Source organism: Vanessa tameamea, chromosome 7, assembly GCF_037043105.1.
Source record: "Vanessa tameamea isolate UH-Manoa-2023 chromosome 7, ilVanTame1 primary haplotype, whole genome shotgun sequence".
Classification (NCBI taxonomy): Eukaryota; Metazoa; Arthropoda; class Insecta; order Lepidoptera; family Nymphalidae; genus Vanessa; species Vanessa tameamea.
In genome coordinates, this window is record NC_087315.1 from 5,026,009 (window position 1) to 5,051,603 (window position 25,595).

General features: G+C 33.1%; 2 protein-coding genes across 2 annotated transcripts; both read right to left on the minus strand.

Annotated features, from left to right (window-relative positions):
• Positions 1–1,100: 1,100 nt before the first annotated feature.
• LOC113401260 (arylsulfatase J-like) lies at positions 1,101–13,101 on the minus strand. The gene is made up of 7 exons (XM_026641095.2): positions 12,714–13,101; positions 10,636–10,795; positions 8,507–8,733; positions 8,007–8,112; positions 2,291–2,443; positions 1,457–2,113; positions 1,101–1,364 (listed from the first exon to the last, which is right to left on the minus strand). Exons 1-7 carry the CDS (start codon positions 12,822–12,824, stop codon positions 1,147–1,149), a joined length of 1,632 nt encoding a protein of 543 aa, XP_026496880.2. The 5' UTR covers positions 12,825–13,101; the 3' UTR covers positions 1,101–1,146.
• Positions 13,102–15,883: 2,782 nt separating this feature from the next.
• On the minus strand, positions 15,884–25,367 carry LOC113401231 (arylsulfatase B-like). The gene is made up of 8 exons (XM_026641067.2): positions 25,135–25,367; positions 22,314–22,404; positions 21,602–21,761; positions 20,140–20,366; positions 19,019–19,127; positions 17,508–17,660; positions 16,422–17,090; positions 15,884–16,313 (listed from the first exon to the last, which is right to left on the minus strand). Exons 1-8 carry the CDS (start codon positions 25,158–25,160, stop codon positions 15,919–15,921), a joined length of 1,830 nt encoding a protein of 609 aa, XP_026496852.1. The 5' UTR covers positions 25,161–25,367; the 3' UTR covers positions 15,884–15,918.
• Between the last annotated feature and the right edge of the window lie 228 nt (positions 25,368–25,595).

The window sequence follows — 25,595 nt, forward strand, 5'->3', positions numbered from 1 at the left end:
AATTATAATCTTTGTTTCGAATTACTATTAATATTTTGTTTTGTTTGTAACTTGAACATACAACATCTCATAATTTCATCTTAATAGTTTATTAATTGTTACATTAAACAAAAAACGAATTGTAATTATTAATTTATTGATTGATCGATCATTTTGCAACTTGTCTGATTTTGTCGTAAAGTTTTATTATAATTATTGACATAATCTGTAGAAAGAGATAAATATCTGCGATAATGTTATCTTAGTCACTCAAAGATTTAGGTCAAAGTTACTTAACATGCTGTTCTATCTCCAATCAATCCAACAAGCCGTCTCAATAATAATACTAGATTTAATGATGTAAACCAAACGGGTTTGAATATCAACTGGGTCATTTGTTTAAGTCTAATTGCCTAATATTATGATACAATGTACAGTTACCATACAATTATATATTTTATTCCATTCAATGTTACCAGCATCGGGAAATTCTTATAAAAGAAATTATTAAAAAAAAAATGTTAAATTTATGAAGTTTCTACGCACCTTGCATAATTAATCATAGCATGTACGGCCCTGGGATTTACGAACAAAAGGAATAATTCATTGCTTATAGTCCAGCTTGTCGACGTTTTGTTAACTGCATCAAATTTTACAGACAAAACACGCATAGAGTGCTTTGTGTCGGTCATTCTTCGTGAAAACTTAACAATGCTAAATCAATACTATGCAATAAATTCAGTAACTTTTTAGTAATATAACGATATTTCAATTTTAAAATATTAAATATACTAATGTGTAAAATTAGAAATCAGAAAGTTATAGAAGGAGAGATTACAAAATTTTATTTCAAATTCTATAAGACACAAGTTTAACAAACGATTAAATTATTATATGATATTGAGCCCATATATGTATAAGCCTGTGTAAATGTTTACGTTGAGAATAAGCGTGTAAGTGTGATTTGCCAATAAGCATCTACAATTTGTGTTAAACACTTTTTTGAAGTTACCTTATATAAATGAAATGTCCAATTCAGAATAATATATATTTTCATTATAACCGTTCAGAATAAATAAAGTTAATTACGCTTTAAAGGAAACATTTAGGAATTTATATATCAACAATTAATATTATCTTTAGATTAGTTGTAAATTACAGAAATTTCTAAAAGTTGCCTTCTGAGGCGTGCCAAACATCCCAAGCATAATTGTGCAAACTAGGCATTGCTTGTAAATTTATTTCATGCGGCACCTTTCTAGGTATCATCCGTTTTATTTCGGCCTTCAATTGAGAATATAGTTTTTCTGCAATATCTGGATATTTTGACGATAGATCTATAATTTCACAAGGATCTTCCTTAATATTAAATAAGCACCAAGTACCTGAAAGAAAAAACAAAAAATACTTTTTAACTTACTTTTCTTAATTATCCTTATTTCTTTATTTAAATTAATATTTATTAATAAATCTTTACCATTACTAGGATAGCATATGTTGGATTTATCCATATTACATGAAATTTTTATTTTGTTTCTAAGACTTGTATCGCTCATTTCAAACGGTACCCCAATATCAGATAAAACCGAGTATAATGTACTATTTCTAAGAGCATCCTCATAAGATGGACCAGTTCCAATGATACCTTTAAACATATCACCTTGATGGTTACTATAATTTGTAATGACGACTCCAGTAATCAATTTATAATCATGACTTATGATTGCCATAAAACCTGTGTAATCATCAATTTCGAATATGACATCCCTTTTAGATTCTCTATTGGATACAATGCTGTCCCATAGATCAATACCATCGATATCCGATGGAATTTCAAGACCCGCAGCACTGAGTAGTGTTGGCACCCAATCAGCAACATGCATGTATCCCTTCCACAAATGCTCTCCTTGTGTTAGGTTTTTGCTCCACACTAGTCCATTCACTCGTATACCTCCTTCAAATGGAGTCATTTTTAAACCTCTCAATGGCCAGTTTAGCGCATAATTAACAGACATTCCAGATGTTATTCCACCGTTATCTGATATAAACGCTATTATGGTATTATCTAATATACCCTTATCTGATAGAGCCTTAACTATATCTCCTACGCTGTCGTCAAGCCTTTTTACCATCGCTGCAAATTAACATTAACTCAATCATATTTCGAATTTACTTTTTACATATATTTATAAATAATCATAATGTGCTGACCATGTTACAAGTATCAAATTATTATTTTTAAATATAATGTAAATCACCACGCTTTTCTTAAATATTCTATAAAATGTTGTACTAGGAGTATTAGTATTACCAGCATAATACCGTCTCTGTGGTAGATCAATGTGACGCATAGACCGGACGAGCTCAGGAGGTGCTTGTAGTGGAGCACCTTCGTTTGCAGAATGCGGGGCATTGTGGGCCACCATCAAGAATAGAGGCTTAGAAATATCATGTAAATCTATGACTGAAAATTAAAAATGAAATAATAATAATATAATTTGTTGCATGCCTTTGCATACAATCACAATCAAAGCATAAACAACAAAATAATAGTTGTCACAAATTGAATGGACGTTGCAAAACAGACAGTTATGGTTTAGTTGATTAGTTTGGATGATATACATAATAATATGTAAACAACTTGCATACATACACATACAAACATATTAAACTATTATAGAATAAAATTCTGCTAGGACAAACCAATAAAATAATAATTTATATATCAAAATTCGATAAATATTTAAAAAATACCATTCAATTTTATTGTTTTTTTTTTCATACACGGATAACTCGACATGATCTTATCAAATATCTAAAAGTATATAAAGCATACTAAGATTATGAGTAGCAATAATTGAGAGGCGGGAGCTACTTGAATGATTTTAGAAGTTGGAGATAAAATCATATTTGGGTAGATCAAATATATAAGATATACCTCAATTTTGTGTGTTCAGGTAGCAAGTATCTGACATCAAGAAGAGATAAAAGGAGACCATGTGCTAATGTAATTTTACTGGGACAAATATCTTATGATTTTTTCCACATACCATACTAATGATACGAGTCAAATATAATACCAAGATTTCAAACGTAATGTAACGTAACTATGATTTATTTATATACTTCCGCATACCTATTGAGAAATAATTTGTATTATTATGTTAGGATTATTCATATCTTACGGTTCAGCCATACTTTGTGTATTTTCAGTAGTAGCATAAACATAATTGATTTTTGTTTGCTCTTTTAATGATGAATCATCAATTGTTAACATAAATATTGACGTAAAAATGTCTTTTCGCTCGAAAATTACTAAAATTTAAATATCTTACTAGGATGTTGGTCCCAGTGTCATGTAAAGAACACGCAAAGCACCGCTACAAATCATTCAATCAATCATCTAAGATGATAAAAATATTCGATGGAATATAAGTAAAGATCGATAATAATTTGAAAATTCAATAATAAATAAAGATGGCGTCGTAAATATGCTTAAAATTATAGAAACCGCAAACCAGAAGAGTGTTCTCAAAAGTAATCCAAAAAACCTTAAAAGTCCAGGGTTGATCAAATGCGAGATATACGACAGCGTCGAAATGATTTAATTGAAATTCCTGCTTGTATCCATATCCACTCTGGCACGTGGATACAGGTGCTGAGGCTCTCGATACTCAGTTAATATTTTAAACATTATATGACATAAAATGATATCGCGTATGCCTCACAGAAGACTTCAATGTTAATGTTTGCTTGTATTGTTTTAGTTACAACTGACCCTTGATGTATTTGATTAACTTATCTATTAATTCATCTATTTTATACCTATTATTCTGCTCTATGTAACTGTTAGGAATATAATATATTAGTAAAAATTTATAATTTTGTTTATGTGTACATCTCATTGTCTCCGATTAGATATTATATATAATATTTGACAGAACACAAGAAGGCTATGATAGCATAGAGTGCGAGCTATGCCGAGGGAATCAATAGTAATAATCAGTATATAATGTAAATAGAAACTAAACAAGGTCAAGAACAATATTAATAATGATAATTATACAGTAACCATTGATTGGTGAAACTTTTTAAAAGGTTTTTTTTTTCTTATTGTACTGTATCAACAAAACAGTACATTTGATGGCAAATTCTAATAAAAAATACGAAAAATTAGTCATTCACACGTATCTATTCCTAAATAAATACAGCGTTATCTCGCAGTCCCTGACTACGCATAATACATTGATAACGTCATTATTATCAGTACCATTATGTTAATTACTATAATAGTTGACGAAACAATTACTATGAATAGTACACTTTTTTTTTTAATAAATGTCTGTTGGCGATTGAAATGATTTTCTAGTTTTCAGAAGCCTTTTTTTTTTCGCTGGAAAAACGCGTTACGCCTTTCCCCCACGTGGATGTGGGGGGGTATGTGGGACTCGCCGGTGCCCAAGATGTTGGCGGCACACCGGAATACCCACTAAAAAACCAGCGGTATCCTCTCCGTCTCATCGATGAGCGCCACGGGATTGCTTTCGCATGCTACCGTGACGCCCTGACGGTCAGCCCGCCTATGCGGGCCTCAAATTCCTAGGGGTGATTCCCGGGGTACTGAGAACCCTCCTAGCCCCTGTGGCGCCTATTGAGGCGGGGGGAGAAGGTGCGCGTAGCGTTGTTTCCTTCTCCCCGGTCTTCTTCGGCGGATCGGGTCTGCAGCAGCGTCCACCTCCCGCTCCCGTTCCTCCTTCTGCGACATGACGTTTTCGCAGAAGGAGCGCATTTCTGACCAGCACGCCTCGCTACCGAGCATAGCGTTGATAACGCTCAGCAGCGAGAGGTCTCCGCCCAAAGTCGCCACCAGGGAATGCCTCTGTGGCCCCCACGCAGCACACTCAGTCAGGGTGTGGTACGCCGTGTCCACTGACGCACCAGACCCTGACTACACTGATGGCAGGAGGGTGACACCTCCCGCCGCGCTATCCCGTGCAGGTACTTACCGAAGCATCCGTGCCCGGTAAGTACCTGCGTCATCCTGAACGTGAGCGTGCCACGCTTTTTCTTGACCCAGCAACTCAAGTGGAGACGAACCGCCTCCACTGTCGCCAGGCCTGCCGTGGGTGACCCCAAATCCTCCTCCCATCGGACGATCAGGGCTTTCTGGACTATGGCCCTGATCCGCCCGACCTCCGCCGACCCTGGACGGTCGCCGCCGTTCCTCGCCTCCACCCGGAACCGGTACACCTCTGTCAGCACCTCAGCTTGAATTTCCCAAGGTGGATCACCCGCGAGAGGTGTCGCCGCAGTCCATGACACCGTACGGTACCCTCTTATACCTCTCACTCCTATGACCCTCTGCGGTTTCCACAAGAGGGCCCGATTGCGAGCGGTGAAGGCGTTTATCCGAATCGGGGCACCGTACAGCGCCTTTGACCTCACTACACCGGCATATAGTCGCCGGCATAGCAATCCCTCCCACATTTGGTAGGAAGCGTTCCAGGGCGGCAGCGGCGTTGATGAGCTTCGGCCCGAGTTGAGCGAAATGCTGCCTGAAACTCCATCGTCCGTCCAGGATCAGGCCCAGGTAATTCATCTGGGCCTGCACTTTGATCACCGTCCCCTGGACGGTGATACTTGTCCCTCGAGGGGGTCCCCTTCGTGGACCGTGGAAAAGGAGAGCCTCCGTTTTCGAAATGGAGACCCTCAGGCCCAGCGCTTCCATCCGGTCCACGGAGAGAGCAGTTCCGACTTCAGCCAAGCGGGCTGCGTCCCAAAAGTTCCGACCTATTGCCGTGATGAGGGTGTCGTCCGCGTAACAGAGCACCCCCATCCCGGGAAGGACGGGAGCTCTCAAGAGCCAATCGAAACCAACGTTCCACAGGATTGGGCCGAAAACCTAAAAACTCGAGAACGTTAAAACCACTGCAGCTGTACGAGGAGCGGCCAGCTTGGACTTAGCTGCATGACGTGCCTTAGGCATCGTAGGCGCAACCGTGGCGGTTGTAACAGCCGGGGGGGAAGCCTGCTTTCCCTTCTTTCCCTTTTTAACCACAGTGGACCAGGACAACCCCTGGACCACCTGTGGTGGAATCGTCTCCGACGTAGTCTGGGCGCTTGAAGGACCAGCGATAGGTGCTGTCGGAGCAGCAGGTGGCGCCCGCTTTGACATGGGTGTAACTTTCAGCGGTGGAGCCGGGTGGACTGCCTGCGCGTAGGGTGCAGCAATTTGCTGCGCCGACTCCCGCCTCTTATCCGCAGCTAACGGAGGGCGTTGTATTTTTGCGGGTGGCAAGCGTTCCTCTAATACTGCAAATCGGGTGTTAAACATAACGCCAAGCGAATAAATTATGGAGGCCTTAAATTTCTCCATCTGAGCATCCTGTGCAGAGCCAGATGCCTCATTTACCCTTGCCACCTTGGTCCGCATCTCCGCGAACTCGCGGCGGTGAGCCTTCACCTCGGCCTTGAGGCTGTCCACCTCTTTACGCAGGCGGCCATTATCAACGCGGAGCTTTCGCGTCTCCTCGGCTTCTGTCCGAGATGCTAAGGCGTCTACAATGCCCTGCAGTGCAGCCGCCGACTCCCTCAGCCTCTTTGTAAAGCCTCCTTTTAAGTTGGAGGACTTTTGGGCCACCGCCAGAATGAGGGCTGCGCCTCAACCAGTTTGTGCTCGAAGTTCCCCCGCACCCAACTTCGTGGGATCCTCGGTGTGTACATCTGAGGAAGAGGATACCTCGGAGTCGAAAACAACTTGAGGAGCGTCCTTTTAAAACGCTCGACTACGCAGCGATCGCTCGAAGGCTTCCTCTTTGGCCTCATTGGCCTTGGCTTTCAGCTCAGTCTTAGCCCGAGCGAGGCCACTACCACGTCCTTTCGCGGTTTTGCCGCAAATAGCAGGCTTTCTCTTCGCAGCTAACCTCGTCTCCGTCTCCGTGTCAGAGTCGGAGTTAAAAATAGCAAGGCCCCCATAAGGGCGTTTTTTACAACAAGAAGATATATATATATATAGAATATAATAACAAAACAAGTGTCCATATACAAAGCAAAAAGTCCAGATGTTACGCGTCAGAGATAACGAAAACCAGTTTACAAGCCAGGTGTCGTTTTAATTCATCAAATCGTAAAATCTTATCGCAATATTCAACACAACCTCAGTCGAAGACGTCCGAACGGCGAATCTAGTTTTCAGAAGCCTCAGACTAAGTTTTAGATTTATTGAAGTTAAATTAAAGTATTTTGACATATATATTTATATCCATTTCAATTAATTAAACATCATAAAGAATTGACTAGACTTCCCATCCAGGCTAGGTTTAAAAAATTTTATTATTAAAAAATAAAAACTTTTTAATCCGTCTACAATTTTCAACTACCGTTTGTTACAAATATTTAATTACCTTTTAATCCTACAATTGGTTTCGGCTTTGGAGTATCTAATTTGCCATTTGTTATTTAACTAACAACTCGTCCCGTTCCGTGCAGGTACAATTTATTAATAAACAAAATGAGAAGCGCGCTTATCAAGGTAATATTAATTAGGTAGATATTTTATAATATATATTCATTCATTAATTTATATGACTATGTTATTATTAATGAGATCTGACTAATAATTTTATTGTAAGACATATAAAAAAGTATATAAATAAAATAAATTAAAAATTATTATCATAAAGGCAGATAAATTGATTGACAAGAAATTGAGTTAAGAAAACGTCGTTATATAGACAATCAGTCGTAACATTAGCGATAAATCCGATATATATCTAATATATTACTATTGCTGATGCACACTTAGTAAGCTCATATTTGCAAAAACTATAAAAATTGAAAGAGCGAGTATAATACAAACACGCGCCATGTAATATCTTAGATTCCAAGGAGGTGACACATTGAGTGTATTGATTACAAAGGGGTAGGTCGGTGGGATTTATATTTCTTTGAAATTGGTTTGTCGACTGAATTACAATACGTCTTACGATAGTATGTATGCAGTATAACAGGATTATTAAGATACTTACCTGATATAGCTTCTTTATTATAAACGTCGGTGATGTATCCTTCAACATCCCAAGCCGCAGTATCATTTCGAAACAGATCAAACCCTGATACATCTCCGACGCTCCACTGAACATTACAAAAAGAGATATTTAAAATAATATTCGATAGTAATCATTATAATTTTCTACACTGAAATCCGCTTTATTGGTTTCCAAATTTACCTGAACTGATTGCAATGAAATTGGCATAACGATATCATAATTATGGTCAGGTAATTACTAATAGAAATATCCATTGTAGTTAATGTGGTTGTATCGAAATTATTTATGTTAACTATATAATAAATTACAAAGTTTTAGACCTAAATGCAACAACTTTTATAGTATTTGGATATAAAATGACTCAGATATGTTAATTTACTGTTTCTATTACTATTGATGAAAATAGTGAAAAAAAATGGATTGTAAATAGACATTTTGTATCTTTAGAACAAAACTAAGCAAGTTATGCAATAACATACCGTTTCCAATAACGTGTACTCATAATAATCAATATAACCGCCTCGATGGCCGAAATGAGAGTCAAAACCCCGAGATGTTGGCAAATATTCGACGCGAGATTGGCCAACGTGCCATTTCCCGACCAAATGTGTAGCATAACCGACCTCCTTGAAATACTGGGGAAGCGTTTTCTCCGTTATTGGGAGGGCTCTATCCTCAGCATTTGTTAAGGGATAGCCTTGCATTCCTGTGAATTAGAATTAAATACTGAAAACAAATAAAAATAATAACGATTTTTAAAATTGTAAAACATGCACAATCTATTTAATGTATTTGTGGCAGTGACTGTAAGTACTTATTAATGCGTTTACACTTTAATTGTTCTTTATCATGTATCTTATTCTTTATTTTTATGGTATATTTCACAAATAAATTAAATAACGTCCATATTATGTAACTTATTATAATTGGTAGAAATATTAATAGATATGAATACAGAACCGGCTTCCAACTAGAAGTCAATATAAGACTTATTTAATTAAATACATTCTGTAAACATTAACCGAAAAGCATTGATAAAGTTTGCAATTGTGTCTAGTAATTAATTATTATTGGAATTATGATTTTTTGCATGAAATTAGAATTAAAATTAGTAGACGAATATACAAAAAACTCTGTCAGCTTATTACCTCACCACAACTACTGAACCAATTGTAATGGAATTTCTCATAAGGATAGCCTAGATGACAATAAACTTTAGGAAGGGACAAAGACACCGATAGACTCCCGAGATACAGCTAATAAACATATGTAATTAGGTATATTCTTAAAATATTTTAGTATAAAAGTTACATTAATTAGCACGAAGATTATATTAGATCATTTGGGATTTCATATTATTGTCAAGCTGTTTTACGAATATGTTTATGACAGTTTTAGAATGAATCCGTATATGCTTGACGTAAGTGGCCCTGTCTGAAACGTCACTAAGACATTTAGGTCGACAATAAACGGATATACATAATATATAACATTCACATAAAATCTAAAACTAAAATTAGGATAAAGCAAAAGAGTTTAATACGAAAACGATCTTTAAAATGTCGATTGTGAAATTAAACTTGCAGCTACACCAAACAAAGACTTTCAAAGGCACAGAAATGATGTTTATGAATGTAAGATTTGATTAAAAATAATATAACAAAATTATTAATCAAAATAAAACAAATATTAAGAAAGTATTGAACTTTGTTGTTTCTTATTAATATTAGTCTTTATTTGACTTGCTTTTTGGCTTGCTCAACAGTATCATATAGCCGTAGTATTGGTATTATTCATTTTATGTCAGTTTGTTTTTCCACGACCTGTTACCTCCTCAATACTTGTACTGTAAAAATCTCAATTCATTCGTATTCTTGTTTTATAGCTTAATAGCTGAACCTGCGGCTTTACCCGCATGAAATTTATAAAACTTTACCTCCCATACAAACCGTTATCCCCCATTTTACCACATCGAGGGGTGAATTAAAAAAGTATCGTATTAAGTTCGTGCCCGTATATACAAAATTTCGACTACATTGGTTCAGCGGTTCTAACGTGGAAAAGTAACAGACAGAGTTACTTTTGTATTTATAATATTCGTATATACTGTATAATTCGTATATAATGTAGATTATTTAAAATTCTACTTTCAATTCATTTATATTTTATAATTTTATTAGTCAAATTATCGAATGGTTCCATTTATATTATGTTTTTTAAACTAACGTTAAGAAAATATACGGAATATATAATAGCAGTAATATGTTTAAATTTCTGGAAAATATTTAAATATATTTTTTAATTTCAGTTAGGTGACCGGCCATATGAGCCACTTTTTGGCATGTATTCACCTATGCCTAGAAATTGACGCTATAAGAAATATTAAAATATAGAACCATTGACCTGTCCATACATCGCCAATGTGCCACCAATCATGGGATCTAAGATGGTATGTCCCCTGTGCCTATAATCACACAAGCTAACACAGATCCTTAATAAGTCAGCATAATATTATCCTGTTATTTAAATTATATAACTACTAGGTAACAAAAAAATAAACAAATGTATAAAAACAGCCACACAAATTATGTTAAAAATATCTTTGTACCTGTCACGTGAGCGAATTTCCCTGTGAGGAGAGCCGAGCGTGAGGGTGTGCATACACAATGACTGTAATATCGTTCCAGAGCCACCCCGGTGTACGCCAGGAGGTCTATATTCGGAGTCAAAATTTGATTCGATCCGTGGAAACTTACATCATCCCAGCCCTGCAATAGCAACTTGGTTTATTAATTATTTTATATAAAAAAAATTAAAGCAATAATGGTCTATTCTTTTTATGACATAGCTGACACATAGGCTACCTTACGGTAAGTAGTTACCACCGCCCATAGACATTAGCGCTGTAAAAATATTAACCATTCCTTACACTACCAATGCGCCACCAACATTTAGAGCTAAGATTGTTGTCCCTTGTGCCTGTAATTTAACTGGCCCACTCACACTTCAAACCGGAACACAACAATTTTAAGTATTGCTGCTGCGCGGTAGAATATATATTGAGTGTGTGATACCTACCCAGACGGACTTGCCCAAACCCTTAATTTAAAAGTTTATATGATAATACTTTTAAGTCTATTAGTTTAGATTTCTCCGATGTCTTCAACAATAATCGCCATTTATCAGCCAGTCCTCACAATAACATAATAAATTATGCACCTAAACCTCGTATACTATCGAGTTTATTGCGAAACGCAGTGTTGGGACTTCGGCGACGTGTTGATGACTTTTGCAACCATCAACAGTTGAGCGATAACTTTGATAATATCAATGTGCAAAACATCTCTAAGTCCTTCTTCTTCCGTTCTAAGTACTACTTATATTACATCTTTATAATATATATGTAAATATACATGGGAAAATTTAATTATTTCAATACTTTTTAAGTTGTGTAATACTAAAATGTTCTAACATAACGATCTGCTATTCTGCTATCATACTGCTATAACGAAGGCAATTTCAAATTTAATTTGTGGCATTATAACATATGATATTACACGGGGGTCACCCGCAATCAATTTGAATTATCTATCTTTCATACATGAAGTTCATAAAACCAAGTGCATGTCATAACTATGTCTCATCCAAAGGCGGAGGAGATACTTAAATACACTTTTACTGGTTGCTATATATACCAAGCTGTGTACGTATTCCATATTTTTAATAATTTTAATTATTTGTTTTTTTTTTAGAATAGGACACCAAACCTTTATTTATCACGGTTAACTTAGTAAGATATCCGGAAGTGTTTGCATTTAACAGATTTTATCGTTAGAAACACAAACGATACGCAAAAAAAAGTAAAAAATGTTTGTCATTGTATTTTGCGGATTTAGTTTCTGACAATTTTTTGCAACGTCAATATATCAATTATAAATAGTTTAGTTTCAGTATCATTCAATTTTTTATTTATTTCTCATGCGAACGCAATTCAACCTGCGCCAAAACATTTCCTAAATCTTCAAAGGTTAACTGGATAGTTGCGTCTTTGCACTCGTCCATAATCATCAATTAAGTTTAACCTGTACTAATATTATAAATGCGAAAGTAATTCTGTCTGTTACCTCACGCTCAAACCGCTGAACCGATTTAGATGAAATTTGGTATGAAGATAGTTTGAGTCCCGGAGAACGACGTAGGATTTAATATATAATTATTATTATTCAATTATCCCCTGGAGGGGGTAAAATTGGGGGTGACAATAATGTGCTATAGGCCAAGTTCTATAATTTTCGTGCGGGTAAAGCCGCAGATTCAGCTAGTGATTATTTAAAATATTTTAGCTCTGTCTTATAAGTTCAACTTGTGAGTTTTCTGTGTTCGTATACTTGTAGCGTTTACAACTTTTTGTATTATATACGGCGACAAAGTTAAAAGACTTTCGGTATGTCCGTCACTCACATTGTCTTATTTTCTTATGTTAACTTTTTAGTATTAAGGTACCGCCTGTTTTTATTTGCATAGTTTTTATTGTTGCTTATGATTATGTACGTACACAGTACAATGAACATTGAATTTATTTTATGAGTTAAACTCTACTGACATAACCTCAAACGCATATTTTAAATAACATGAATGACTATAAACCAGTGTAATTTAAACCATCTAAAATAAAAAGTTACTCACCATATCATCAGCGATAATTAATATTACATTCGGACGATTCGATTTACCCGGAACACAAAATGAGAGCAACGAAAATAGTAAAAAACACGAATACTTGAAAATGATTAACATTATAACATAAAGATATGAAAAGTATTCAAAAATATAAAACAAAACTCGTCTTTTGAAGCTGTGTTATTTCTGTATATTCAAACCATAATCGAATTTCTCGAAATTCACTTGCTATAAATATATTCAACGACAAAAATATACATTAAAATGAGACGTTCAATTTCATAAAACTCACTACACTATGTAATATATCACATGTATTTTGAAGTATTATGGCAATATAATATAAACAACGTTACGCACAAACGAGTGTTGAAACGATCTTCTCGTATCTAACGTGTGAGAAGTATTGATTGACAAAGTATAATATTATATGGTATTTATGTATGTCAACGAGACGTTTAAAACCGGCATTCGTTTATCAAATCAACCTAAGATAACAGACATTTTATGGATACCTCATATATATCTCCTAAGATTTTTGTATTGTATATTCTTATACAATAACCATACATGTACATTTAAATGTAAACAATTAAAAATAATATATATATTTATAACGTGGTGATGTTTTCAACCAATATGTGTTTTATCGTTTTATTAGATAACTTAAAAAGGGAGTTCCCAGCCCGGCAGTTTTATTTTCTTTAATCAACTCGATATATTCGCGGATAGTGAATCGATTTTAATGTTTCAGTGTAATTGGCGTAGAGTATAACCTTGATTAAGTTAAGCAAAGAAAAAACTCATTGCTTGGATACAATTAGCGTGGGAAACTAGATGACTCGTCATACGCTTCATCAAGGCGCTTTCTCTTTTGAACAGACCGTCTCTAAAGGTGCACACATACACTTGTCTTTACGATGTTGTATATATACAAACTTTAATATTTATATACTTAATAAAACTCAAAATTACAAAATATATTTTTTTAATTCATCCTGTCGTTGCTTTAATCGTGTCCTGATTAGATTATAATACTATATAAGAAGAATATGTACATCAAATATATAGTAGGTAATGTTTACTTGCTATTTTACCCGATTCAATCTAAATCTAAATTTTGTTTTCGTGTGTTATGACCATAGTCCATTATTCCATTTTATAAGTGAACCGATCTGACTAAAATTCGTACAAAGTTACCCCTTTTACAGTTGAAGTTAAAATTTCCAAAAAGCCTTCCTTAGCGAGCGACTTAGTTTCGAAGCTCTTATTATGAATCACTCAGTAGTATTTGGCTTATATACAAATAAATTATCGTAACTTTAATCAAATATCAACTAAAAGTTTTATGATTAGTTAAGGTATCTTTTCATAAAGCAAGGGATAAAACATCGATATCATTTACGTACCTTATTAAAGGTTAAGAATATAATCTTTGAGCAACAAGTGCTCTTTCGGTCTTGGCATTTTCATTTTTATATAACAATAATATCTTTATTGTTTGCCCATCGAAAGTAACTAGATTTAATATCAAGGACTAGAATTGCGCATTAAGTATACCAAAACGTTAACAATTCTGATATATATTTTATTCATATTCGGTATTTAAGTCAAACCACTATCATTATGTAAAAATAAATAAACAATAAGCCCATATTAATATGACACGTGTTTTTCAAATATTTGACAATCGCCTATTTAAAGATCAGTGACGTGACACTGATGCTTTATAAGTATTTATATTTTATCTGAGCTAATTGCAAGAGCAAAACGTATTTGTTTTAATAATATTCAAATATATATTTTTTTAACCCAATACCTATGTAACTCGTACTGAGGTAATGTATTATTATTTCTTGTCTACCCGATAAATCTTTTGGGGTTTAAGTAAAATTAATGATTATGTCTGGTGTCGAATGCTATTTGTAGTCGTCCTCGGCTTCGCTCGCGTTTAAGGGGTTGGTTGTCAAGTGTTAGGCATAAAAACAAGCTTACTTAATACCAAGGTTCGTCAAATTCGGTTCAGTGTTTTGTCCGTGAAAGAGCAACAGACAGACAGAGAGTTACGCTTGCATTTATAATATTAGTATATATTATTACTACTCGACTGCATAGTTAGTCTTTTGTGGGACACCGGTTTTAAGACATCACTGGAAACCTTGAAACATATTATTTTGCTAAATTAAAAAAATATATAGAGAAACATCTGTCGTGCCTTTTATGATATAAGGGATGATTCTATGGTAATTATACTAAGGCGTTATTTTCTACCTATACTAATAAATGCATAACCTGTTCGATAATACATTGGTCTACTATGAAAAACTTATACTAAATTAGCACCTAAACGACAAAGGAATACTAAATTAATTACTTGTTAAAACAAAAACTACACTACACTACAACTACACTCGATCGAAAACGTTTTTTTTTTAATGACTATGAAACTATATAAATAAAAGACATGAATTTATATATTTAAAATCAGTCTGTCCATGAATTATTTATAGCTCCATTTAAAATAGACTTTGTGTATAAATGAATAATTCGTCACAAACTTATTACCAAACCGTGAAAATCATTTATATACCCTAACTTTGACGCTCTAGATGAAAGCGATTTTCCTGGATTTTCTGAGAAATTCAGTTTGTATGAATACACGCTATATTATGAATGTTATATGATGTTATAATTTGGCGTTTAAATTGTTTTGTCATTCGAGCTATTCATTGGAAGATGACAATGTCGTTCTAACCGATTTCAACCAAGGAGGCAAATGTACATAGTTTTGGATCCTTCGATTCAATGTGATTCAATATAACCAAGTCAATGAATACGCATTGGTGCCTTGGTAGATTATGAATATGAACATAATAATTGTTATTTATTTAAATTTTATAATGCTTTAAATTTGTATTGAAATATGTATTTTGTTTGCTTGAATAAGTTTTAACTTTTGTATACTTCAAGAATCATTCAAAGTATTCATAGCTTGTACTAAAGTTTTGTAATTTAAAGTTTCGCACATTTGTTTTAAAACTGAAATACAGTGTTTTAACAACACAAAATTTTAAGTAATTAAATTGCTTCATTTTTACAATTTTAACAATAAAATCTTACACATTAAAAATTGATTTAAGACGTTGTTTATTAGAAATAATGAAAACATATTTCAACAAAAACAAAATATATTTACAACAATAAATTAAAACTAGATAACAGTTTTTATTAAACATAGTAAATTTCTGAATCCCGTCGCACGATCACATCCGACAACTGACGCTACTGTCCTAGTATCGAGGTCACTTTTGTTCACTAGATAGGTATTTTCTAAGATACCTGCGTCAATATTATTCGCTGTTATGTTGGTGCCACTGTTAGTATTGTTAGTATCACCAGGCATAGTATCATTGAGCCAAGGAACCCATGTGTAATCAAAGTTTGCTGGATCAGATCTAGCATCCAAGGCGAGTGGTCCTCTTCTCTGTTGCATTGACCACAATGCGCGCAATCTGCTTGTGAGCAACGCGGCTATTTTTGTTCCACGCGACCAAAGATTATGACTCTCTGATGGATCTTGTCGAACATTGTACAAGCAACCACGAGCTAAAACAAAAATGTATATGGTTAAAATGTTAGGTCAATTCATAATAACCTTGACAAATCGTTTTTAGATTAGTAACTATTAATTTACAATAATTAAATAAGACTTACTAGGTGTCGGCTCACAGGGAATGAGGTCTCTTACTCCATCTAATTGACGAATAACACTCGCTTTCCGCATAGCCAATACCTGATCATAATCTAATTGCAGACCAAGCTTTTCAAATACTTTAGCAACATCAGAAGACCTAAGAGATGGAAAATAGTCTGGTGGAGATTCCTTTAACCTCAACAAATCTGATCCATAGTAACCATTACTCAAGCCAGATACATTGCCAACAATGATTTTATAATCACCGGCTCGATAGGCAGCGTACACGTTTGTAGCACTATCCTCAATGGCTATAAGAACATCATTTCTCTTCGATTCTCCATCTCCACATATAGAATTCCATTGATTTACTCCATCTATTCCAGTTCCTATTTCACCACCAGCCGCTGCTAATAAAGTTGGCATCCAATCAGTTATATGCATGAGGCCATCCCAAACTTTAGGCTTAAACGACGAATGCCATATAAATGCTGGTACTCTAACTGCTCCTTCCCATGGAGTTTGTTTTTTTCCTCGAAACGGTAAGTTTACTCCCCAATTATTAAACTGGCCTACTGTCGGTGCTCCATTATCGGATACAAATACAATAATAGTATCTTCTAAAATTCCTTTATTTGCTAGAGCCCTAACGACTTTGCCTATATGTGTATCCAAATGTGTAACCATCTCTGCAAAAATAAAAATACATATTAAATATTTATTTCAAACTCAATACACAGTCGTTCTTCATGCAAAATGTTGTTAAGAAGTGGTATTCATTATATGAATAAAATTTTCGAACAAATTATATCACCCACCAACCTTGGGAACTAAGATATTATGTCCCTTGTGCCTGTAGTTACACTGGCTCACTCATTCTGTTTAGCGGTAGAATATCTAATGAGTGGGTGGTACCTACCCAGACGGGCTAGCACAAAGCCCTACCACAAAGTAAATATGACATCAAACACAACTGTAAGTAAAGTAAAGTTTATTTACTTTACATTAACCATGTACAAGTGATAAATGTATTAAATATACTCGAGAGGAGTTGGTTAATTTCATTTTTTGTTTGTATATTGTGATCGTATTGCCTTGGTACATACCTGCATATAAACGTCTATCAGAGTGGGCGATATGGCGATTCCTGACAGTACTGAAAAGTGGAGGCTGTAAGAGGCCGCCTTCGTTACCCGCATGTGGCGCCGTATGAGCCAAGTGGAGAAACAGTGGACGAGACTCGTTGTGGTTTTGAATAACTTAAAAATAATTCATATATTATAATTGGCAAAAAAAAATCTGGTAACGATTATCAGAATCCTTTTAAAACTAGATAAACGAGATTTGTTTCCTTTTTTGTATAAAATTAATTTTATAACTCGAGAATATATTAAGAGTTTATGATGATGATATAGTTAACACTTTTTTGAGTTTAATTTAATTAGATCACTTATTATTTGTCTGTTTACGATACCAAGTTACCAACATGCCGAAAATTTTATCAATTTAATGTCCATTCTAATACTAACTAATTAGTAACTTAAAATAAACATGAATGTACAGGTCACGGATCAAATACCCAAACCGGAACTGGTAACCAGTTCATACCTACATTATCAATTTTAATTTCATAAAGGTCAATTCAAATATTTTAACTCTTTAGATACAATTAAGAATTGAGTATGATAAACATCTTCCAAGCTATATAACTAATAAGTACTGACACAATTATTTATTTAGCCATCACAATTCACACATTTATAATTAAGCTGTACCTACATCTGCAGTTCAAGTTCAATAATTTAAATACACATAAACCAGTTGAGCCGAGTAACAAATATGTGCCGATTATTTCAGCTTTACAATAAAAGTGAAAAAGTATCAGTTTACAGAACATCGAATGTAACTCTGATGCGGTTTGTTCCTATCTAACAGCATATGTGATGAACACACGTTACGTTCAGAACAATCGGTCAAAAGCAATTTAGATGCTCTACACAGCAGCGATTTTATTTAGTAAACTACCATTTGTAGGTGATACAATTTTAACAAAGCTTAACTTTGTGTTCGATGTCAGTTTGATCTGGTTTCTTACATGAATTTTTCTATTTATGTTTGTTTATTCTTATTCAAAAATGTTTATTTTGACGTAAAAAACTTTAAAATAAAAATTAATATCAACTAGAGTAAATATTAATCCGATGCTTATTAGCGTAATGAACATCTGATTAACTTTCATTATCAGTTAATTTTATATGGTTCTTAAGTAAGATGCACAAAACATTCTGCCAATATTACTTTCTTATCGGTTGAAAATAATGGCGATAAGAGGAAAGAATTTGTTTTTGACAATAAAAAGTAAACATCCGATATATATGTCGTGTGGTTTTCAAGTGAGCAACAAAAAAACTATTGTTGTTAATGTCTGAGATACTATGGTTTTGTTGAATGTATTCGACTTTAATAAAACCTCATGCTTGACATTTGATTAATAAATTGCACAAAACTCACGCACACGTACGTTATTATTAACAAAACAAAAAAGCGTTGCGACAGTTTGTGTTATTTTACGTTCATTCGCTTTTGTTGCAATAAAAAATTATATGAGAGTACTTACTTTTAATAGCCCTATCCGTTAGTGCATCTACAATGTATCGATCTTCTTCATTTTGTGGGATATCATCATCGAAGAAATCGAGACCGAAGAATTGTCTCCCGTTTGGCCACTGAAATATTTTATTTATTATTAATCTGTATAGCGTAGAAGTTCAAATAATTTTCAATTAAAGATTTAAAAAAGTGTAAAAAAAAAAACAAATTTATTTAACTGATCACATTTTATTTTATTTAAAAAAAAAACCTTAATTTATATTATCGCCTATAATCTAAGTACTACTTTTAATTCTTTTTTGTCTTATATTCCTCAACTGTGTAATAAATAATTTTTGTAATATACTTTAAAATCTAAAGAAAATGGCCTATTTGATTTTAGCAATATTACAGTATTTATGGAAATATTAAGAAATTCATTATTTTCGCACTAGTTTGTGAAACTAACGTTCCATTTTTATAAAAAGTAATTGCATCTTTCTTCATGTGGGTGTTTAATATAATATATAGGTGCTATTATTTTATCGCCTCCAAACTATTTAATTTCGCGCGACGATAAATTTCGTATATGTTTGTTTTTACATATAACATAATATTTTGAATGCCTGCTGCTGCCTTTTATAGGTTTATGTAGTAAATTGATAAGTAAATACTAATGCACTATTAAATAATAGGTATACTTAATAGGTAGGTTTAGGTTGTATAGCGTTTTTTAAAGACGGAGAACTTTAACTTGAATGCAAACGCAGTTTTTGATCAAAATATAAATGGATAAAATTTTCTCTCAAATGTCAATTCCATGGAGATTTAAAACATTTTTCTGTGTTTTCTTTCAATTTAAGGATCTCTGCCTCTAAAAAACACTTTACTTTTATGAGAGAAAACAAATTATATATTTACTTATGAAATCAATGTTCATTGGACAGTAAAAAATTTGTAGACAAACTGTAATCGCTCTATCGTCGTGAACATATGTCGCTCCGTATAAATTATAATGGAACAAAATAAAGTTTGCGTTTTTAAATGAAATAATTAACAGGAAAACCCATTTCCCTCGTTTAATTTGAACCGTATCGAATGAAGTGGTCGTTATTTACTGCGTTAACAAACTCCTCTTGCTTCACTCACCCCCTCGACCTTATGATGCGTATAGTAGTCCACGAAGCCGCCTCTCGTACCGTAATGAGAATCATATCCCCTCGACAGTGGCAAAAACTGTCGTCTAGACATACCAAGATGCCACTTGCCAACTAAATGCGTGCTATATCCCAATTTCTTCAAATACTCCGGAAACAATTGCTCGGTTATTGGTATACCACGGTCTTCGGAGTTATAAAGTGGCATTCCGTGCATGCCTGAAACACAAGGCATTAGGTTGTTAATCTGTACTAATAAACTATAAAATAACTTGTCTGATTGTCTGTTTGTTATCTCATCCCAGTAAACCAATGAACCGTAATGAAGTTAACATTGGAATAGCCTGCGATATATGTTTAAATTACGAAATATAGTACGCGGAGTCACTGGGAACAGCTAGTAGGTAGTGATTATTCTCAAGTATGAATAATTATTGTACTTACATTGTGTAAGTATAAACATTGCGTTTCTCAGAAATGATACCATGTTTATACTTAACTGAATACAATGACTTTGTATTTCTTTTTTACATAAGTAAGTCTGTCTCTTTCAAAGCTATAGTGTATAATACTCGATAATAGTCAATACACACACCAATAGTAAGCATCAAAATAAATAATAACTTTCTCAATAATAATAAACTAGACTCTCAGCTTCGATCTCTTATTACAAATTTCTTGTTAGTAAAACCCAGATTCCTTATCTTGTTAGCTATTAGCATTCTAAAAGCTATCACAATAAAAACAAAATAGTTAAAAATGTATATGTGACCCCCTCTCTTTCGCACTTTTCCAATTGTATGGCTCTTGGAATACAAAAAAATAAGGACAAAAAGTCCGAAATAAAATACTAACATAATATACGTGTAACTTAATAGATAATAATCGAAATTAGTTTCAAATATAATGCCGTTTCGAAGGTGAGGAAAAACCCAATGGATATATAATTAATATATTTCTTATTTAATTTAGTTTAATTCTAGACGAATATAATGATATACTGGCATACATTTAACATTTAAACACACAGGTAGTACATTTATTTCTTCTTATTCGTCAGTTTTAATCTAAGTTTCGACATAATAGACTGTTACAAAACCACAAATGATCTAAACTCCATCTCGTGGTATGCGTGAAGTATGGAACGAAAGAGTGTTGTAAGATCTAATTGTATTAAGGTACGATACAACTTGGTAGTTACGATAAAGTATTGACGTTGGACACTTATATTGTAATTTACTTATTTCAAACCCTTTCTAGACGACAAAGCTGATTACATTTAAGATAACGATCGATACTTTCAAATATATAGTATGTATGTAGTCTGTGAATGTATGAAAAAATAATTTAATAATAATAATATCCAACTGTGAGATTTTTTCTAAAATTCAGCTCTAATTATCACCAACCCGTAATAACCTGATGTTGTCAGTAGTAAATTATTTAACACGAACCTAATCTCATTGGATATTTTCCGGTCAAGAGCGCCGTACGAGCTGGCGTGCAAATCGCTTCGCTGTAATACTGTTGTAGGATGACGCTCTGCGTTGCCAAAGTGTCAAGATTTGGCGTTATTATCTGATCCGATCCATGATACGATACGTCGTTCCAGCCCTAAACAAAAATAATAGATTTAAATATTATCATTCCTCAAAATAAAAATAAAAAATCTTAATTTATATTACACACAAACAAAATTAAAGAGTAGCTATCAATAAAAATTAGTGAACTTGGTGAAAGTAATTTCCTACAATGTAGTATTAAAATAACATGATACCGATTCACGTGAATATGATTATATCAAAATAGATGTAAAACCTTTTTTTTTGCTACAAAAGGTGTCAAAGTATCGTTTGCGTGTATTCTTCAATAACGTTACAACACGTAAAAACTGCTCAATCTGGGTCAAAATTATAAGCTACCAACGGAATCTCGTGTCTCTCATTTACACTGTTGTATTTCAAACTTTGTTTGACGTTATTCAACTATCATCTTGCGTTACATCAAATAAGTATTAGAGATAAAGTTGTGACATTTCCGTAAATGTTTACATACATCTTTAAATAAAAGACAAGATTATATGACTTAATTTTAATCTATTTCACAAAATTCAAACTTGTCGACACGTGTGTAATATATTCAATATTTTTATACCAAATTACGTACCATATCATCTACCATGATAAACAATATATTGGGACGTTTGCTCGAATATACACTTCCGCACAAAACGCAGAGAAAAGGCAGCCATCTTAACCTGAAAATATATTATTCATAGATATTTTATATAATATAATACTTATACTAATAATCATTTAAACAGGCGGCTAAAGTATCCAAAATCCCACAAAGACAAATAAATTATTTTCTTCTTTTCTGAATGTTACCTTACATTCAGAAACAATAAATATGTCGTCTGTATTCTACGACCTCTAATGAAGATATATGTTGTAAATGAATAATATATATCTCGAAAAGTCCTAAAACTTAAATTGTGATGCTGGCTGGTACAGGCACACTTTTAAAATTAAAATACAAATCATAGATAAGATGTTTATGGAGCTACAAATATAACAATTAAAAAATTAAATAAATAGGGAAAACAAAAAACTAAATAGCCTTGACCTGATTACTAAACTATTCACTTTTTTTATATTTTTTTTATTTATTTAATATGATTCTTTTGAGCTCTGATAAGACCAGAAGTGTTTATTTTAATATTTAAGTATCATATAAAACGTGTACTTTTGCGTACATATATACATATTAATGTTCACCACGTACATATGCCATTACAAAGAGTCACATATCAGTATATGTGACTCTTTTTAATGGTATACATCTTATCATCATACAGTATGTGATATTTAGCGTATTTTTTATTTGTTTCCTTTCTTATATTAACCTTATATATATACAAATACTTGTAGATTTTTATGTGATACGTTGTTCATAGATAAACTTTATAGTTCATATTTTCTATGAAACGAAATAAAAGTAAATTTAATTCGATTTATTGGTCATGCAGTATTTTGAAAAACAGGATAATTATGAACTGGAATCAGAGATGTTCTAACCATTGAATAGAACATCTCAGATTTACTATGTGTAACTCATCTCAGTTGCGAGAAAAATATTGTTAGGTAACCTTAATGCGTCAGATAACAATCTGTCACGTGTACTTCAGTGTCAGCGTGGTGGAATTGGCATTTGTCCAGCATTGGAACATTAACAGACGGTTACTTTAAATACAAATAATTAGCAATATATGCCGTTAATCTACATAGAAGAGTTAAGGGGTACTACGTGCAATGTGTTTTTTTAATTAGATCGGATCAAAATGAAGTTCTCTTATAACTAAGTCATCGCCTGATTGAATCCCTGATTAGGGTTCTTTGAACAATTTGCATTAAAATTGGTAGGGCTTTTTCTGGGTAAGTAACACCCACTCATCAGATATTCGCCAACGTCTTTGGACGGTGGTGTCCTAAGTGGATATTAGAACCGGCAAATTTGAATAAATTCAATTAAAAACCGCCTACTCATAAAATTAAAAAAAAATCAAGATATATTTTAACAATAATGAAAACCATATTATACTTTGTTCTGGAAGGTTTTAAATATATTGACAAGAATAAAAAACAGCCAATCAACAACATGTATTTTAAATATAAACCAACATAGGTTCGGAATGTATATTTTACTAAGGAAAAATTGGCAAGAACTCGGTTTCACGCATGAAATTTCATACTATATGCATGTAAATTCATAAATTCATCATTTAAATAAACTTTAAATGCAATACTTCATCTGTATATTATTATTACATCGCACATTTAAATAGAATTACCACAATTATATGACGCTTATAAACATAATAGAAAATGCTAAATAATAATATTAGTGTCATTAAAAAATTAACAGATAGATATTCGTCGGAATTACTCCTCTTGTGCAGGGCAGAACAGGAAGGTATTATTGATAACGACTACATGATCCCAAAACAGAATATTATGGCATAAAATATTTTATTGAGGTCAGAATCTTAGATTTTTGACTATTAATGCAGTGGCAGTATGTGAGTTTTACAGAAAGAAGCGTACTCATCTTATTAATATGGGTTTGGCATTTATAGTGATACAAAGCAATTACATTACTCACATCGTCTTCAAAATCAGACCGATTTCAACAATGGTCTTCTATTGTATATGTTACGCTGGTATAACACAACATTTGTATTAAATTTTAATTGGGTAACTTAAATTCTGTGTTAATATTCCTTTATTTATATTATTTTTAATCGAAAGAGGTCTCCAGGGCAGTCCGAACACTACTAGGACGAAAAGTCACGCGAAAAAAATACTCTTTTTTTCTTGTATAAACTAGTTCTTTGGATTTGCGCAAAAGCCAAGTATGTGTCTATGTTATTGGTATATAAATGTTACGATAAAAGTATCTTACATGCTCATTTGAAGAAACTATATTTAATGAATCATTAAAATTAGTTGAGTCTATTTAGTCGTTCCAGTGAGGTGATAAAACATTAATATTAAAAAAATTTATATAGATTCAAATGCTAGTTAAAAGGTGATACAACTGAGTCCCTGTACGTTTAATAAGCAAAGTAAAAGTTACTACCGCTTTTAAAAAGAAACTACCCTACATACTAACGATATTATTTCATTACACACACAAGAAATATAAATAATTTTTTTGCAATAATACTACCTACTACCTATTCAATTTTAAAAAAGCCTATAAAAATTAAATGTTTATTCATTGTTTTTTAAATAAATCGTTTTTCTATAGAAAAATATAGAATAATATAGTCTATATATAGTTATATAGAATAATATAGTCTAAAATCAATATTATAATATAGATTTTAGACTTTATTAAATGATATATGCAACTTATTAAATAACATCACACAATTTTATTCAAATTGTAAGCAAAAATATAATGAAGATATACAAAACAAACTTACCAAATCAACTCCCTTGCCTTTATCATCTTTCAACACAAAAAAAAAAAACAAGAAACAGAGGGATAATACAAGGAACCAGGGTAATGATCGCAATCCTCTAGACAATACAACACATGACATATACAATTCGACTTTAACGTATTTTAAAAAAATCGAAAGATAGTTAGTTTACTTGATTGTATTACAGAGAACCGGCCCACGCAAACCTATAGCAGATACAGTACTGAAGTCGTGAAGGTTGTTCATAAAGGACTGTTGCAAAATTATACACACAATAGTTAACGGGTTCAATAAAAGAATTGTTTATTAATAACACTCTATAACGTGAAATTTATGTCGGATTAGGATAACCCGTATCAACTTCTCATTTTCCGACGAGAAATACTATTTTACTAATTATTATATTATATTTCTACATATAATGAAAAATTATTTACAATCTTTTGTTTTCGCTTTGCTTT

Coding starts and splice junctions, on each gene's coding strand:
- LOC113401260 (XM_026641095.2), bottom strand. CDS start 12,824: ATGTTAATCATTTTCAAGTATTCGTGTTTTTTACTATTTTCGTTGCTC. Junction 10,796..12,713: donor TAATTATCGCTGATGATATG/GTGAGTAACTTT, acceptor TTGCTATTGCAG/GGCTGGGATGATGTAAGTTT. Junction 8,734..10,635: donor GAAATTCGCTCACGTGACAG/GTACAAAGATAT, acceptor TCTAATTCACAG/GAATGCAAGGCTATCCCTTA.
- LOC113401231 (XM_026641067.2), bottom strand. CDS start 25,160: ATGATAAAGGCAAGGGAGTTGATTTG. Junction 22,405..25,134: donor AAGGCAAGGGAGTTGATTTG/GTAAGTTTGTTT, acceptor ATATATTTTCAG/GTTAAGATGGCTGCCTTTTC. Junction 16,314..16,421: donor TCCCTGTGAGCCGACACCTA/GTAAGTCTTATT, acceptor TTTTTGTTTTAG/CTCGTGGTTGCTTGTACAAT.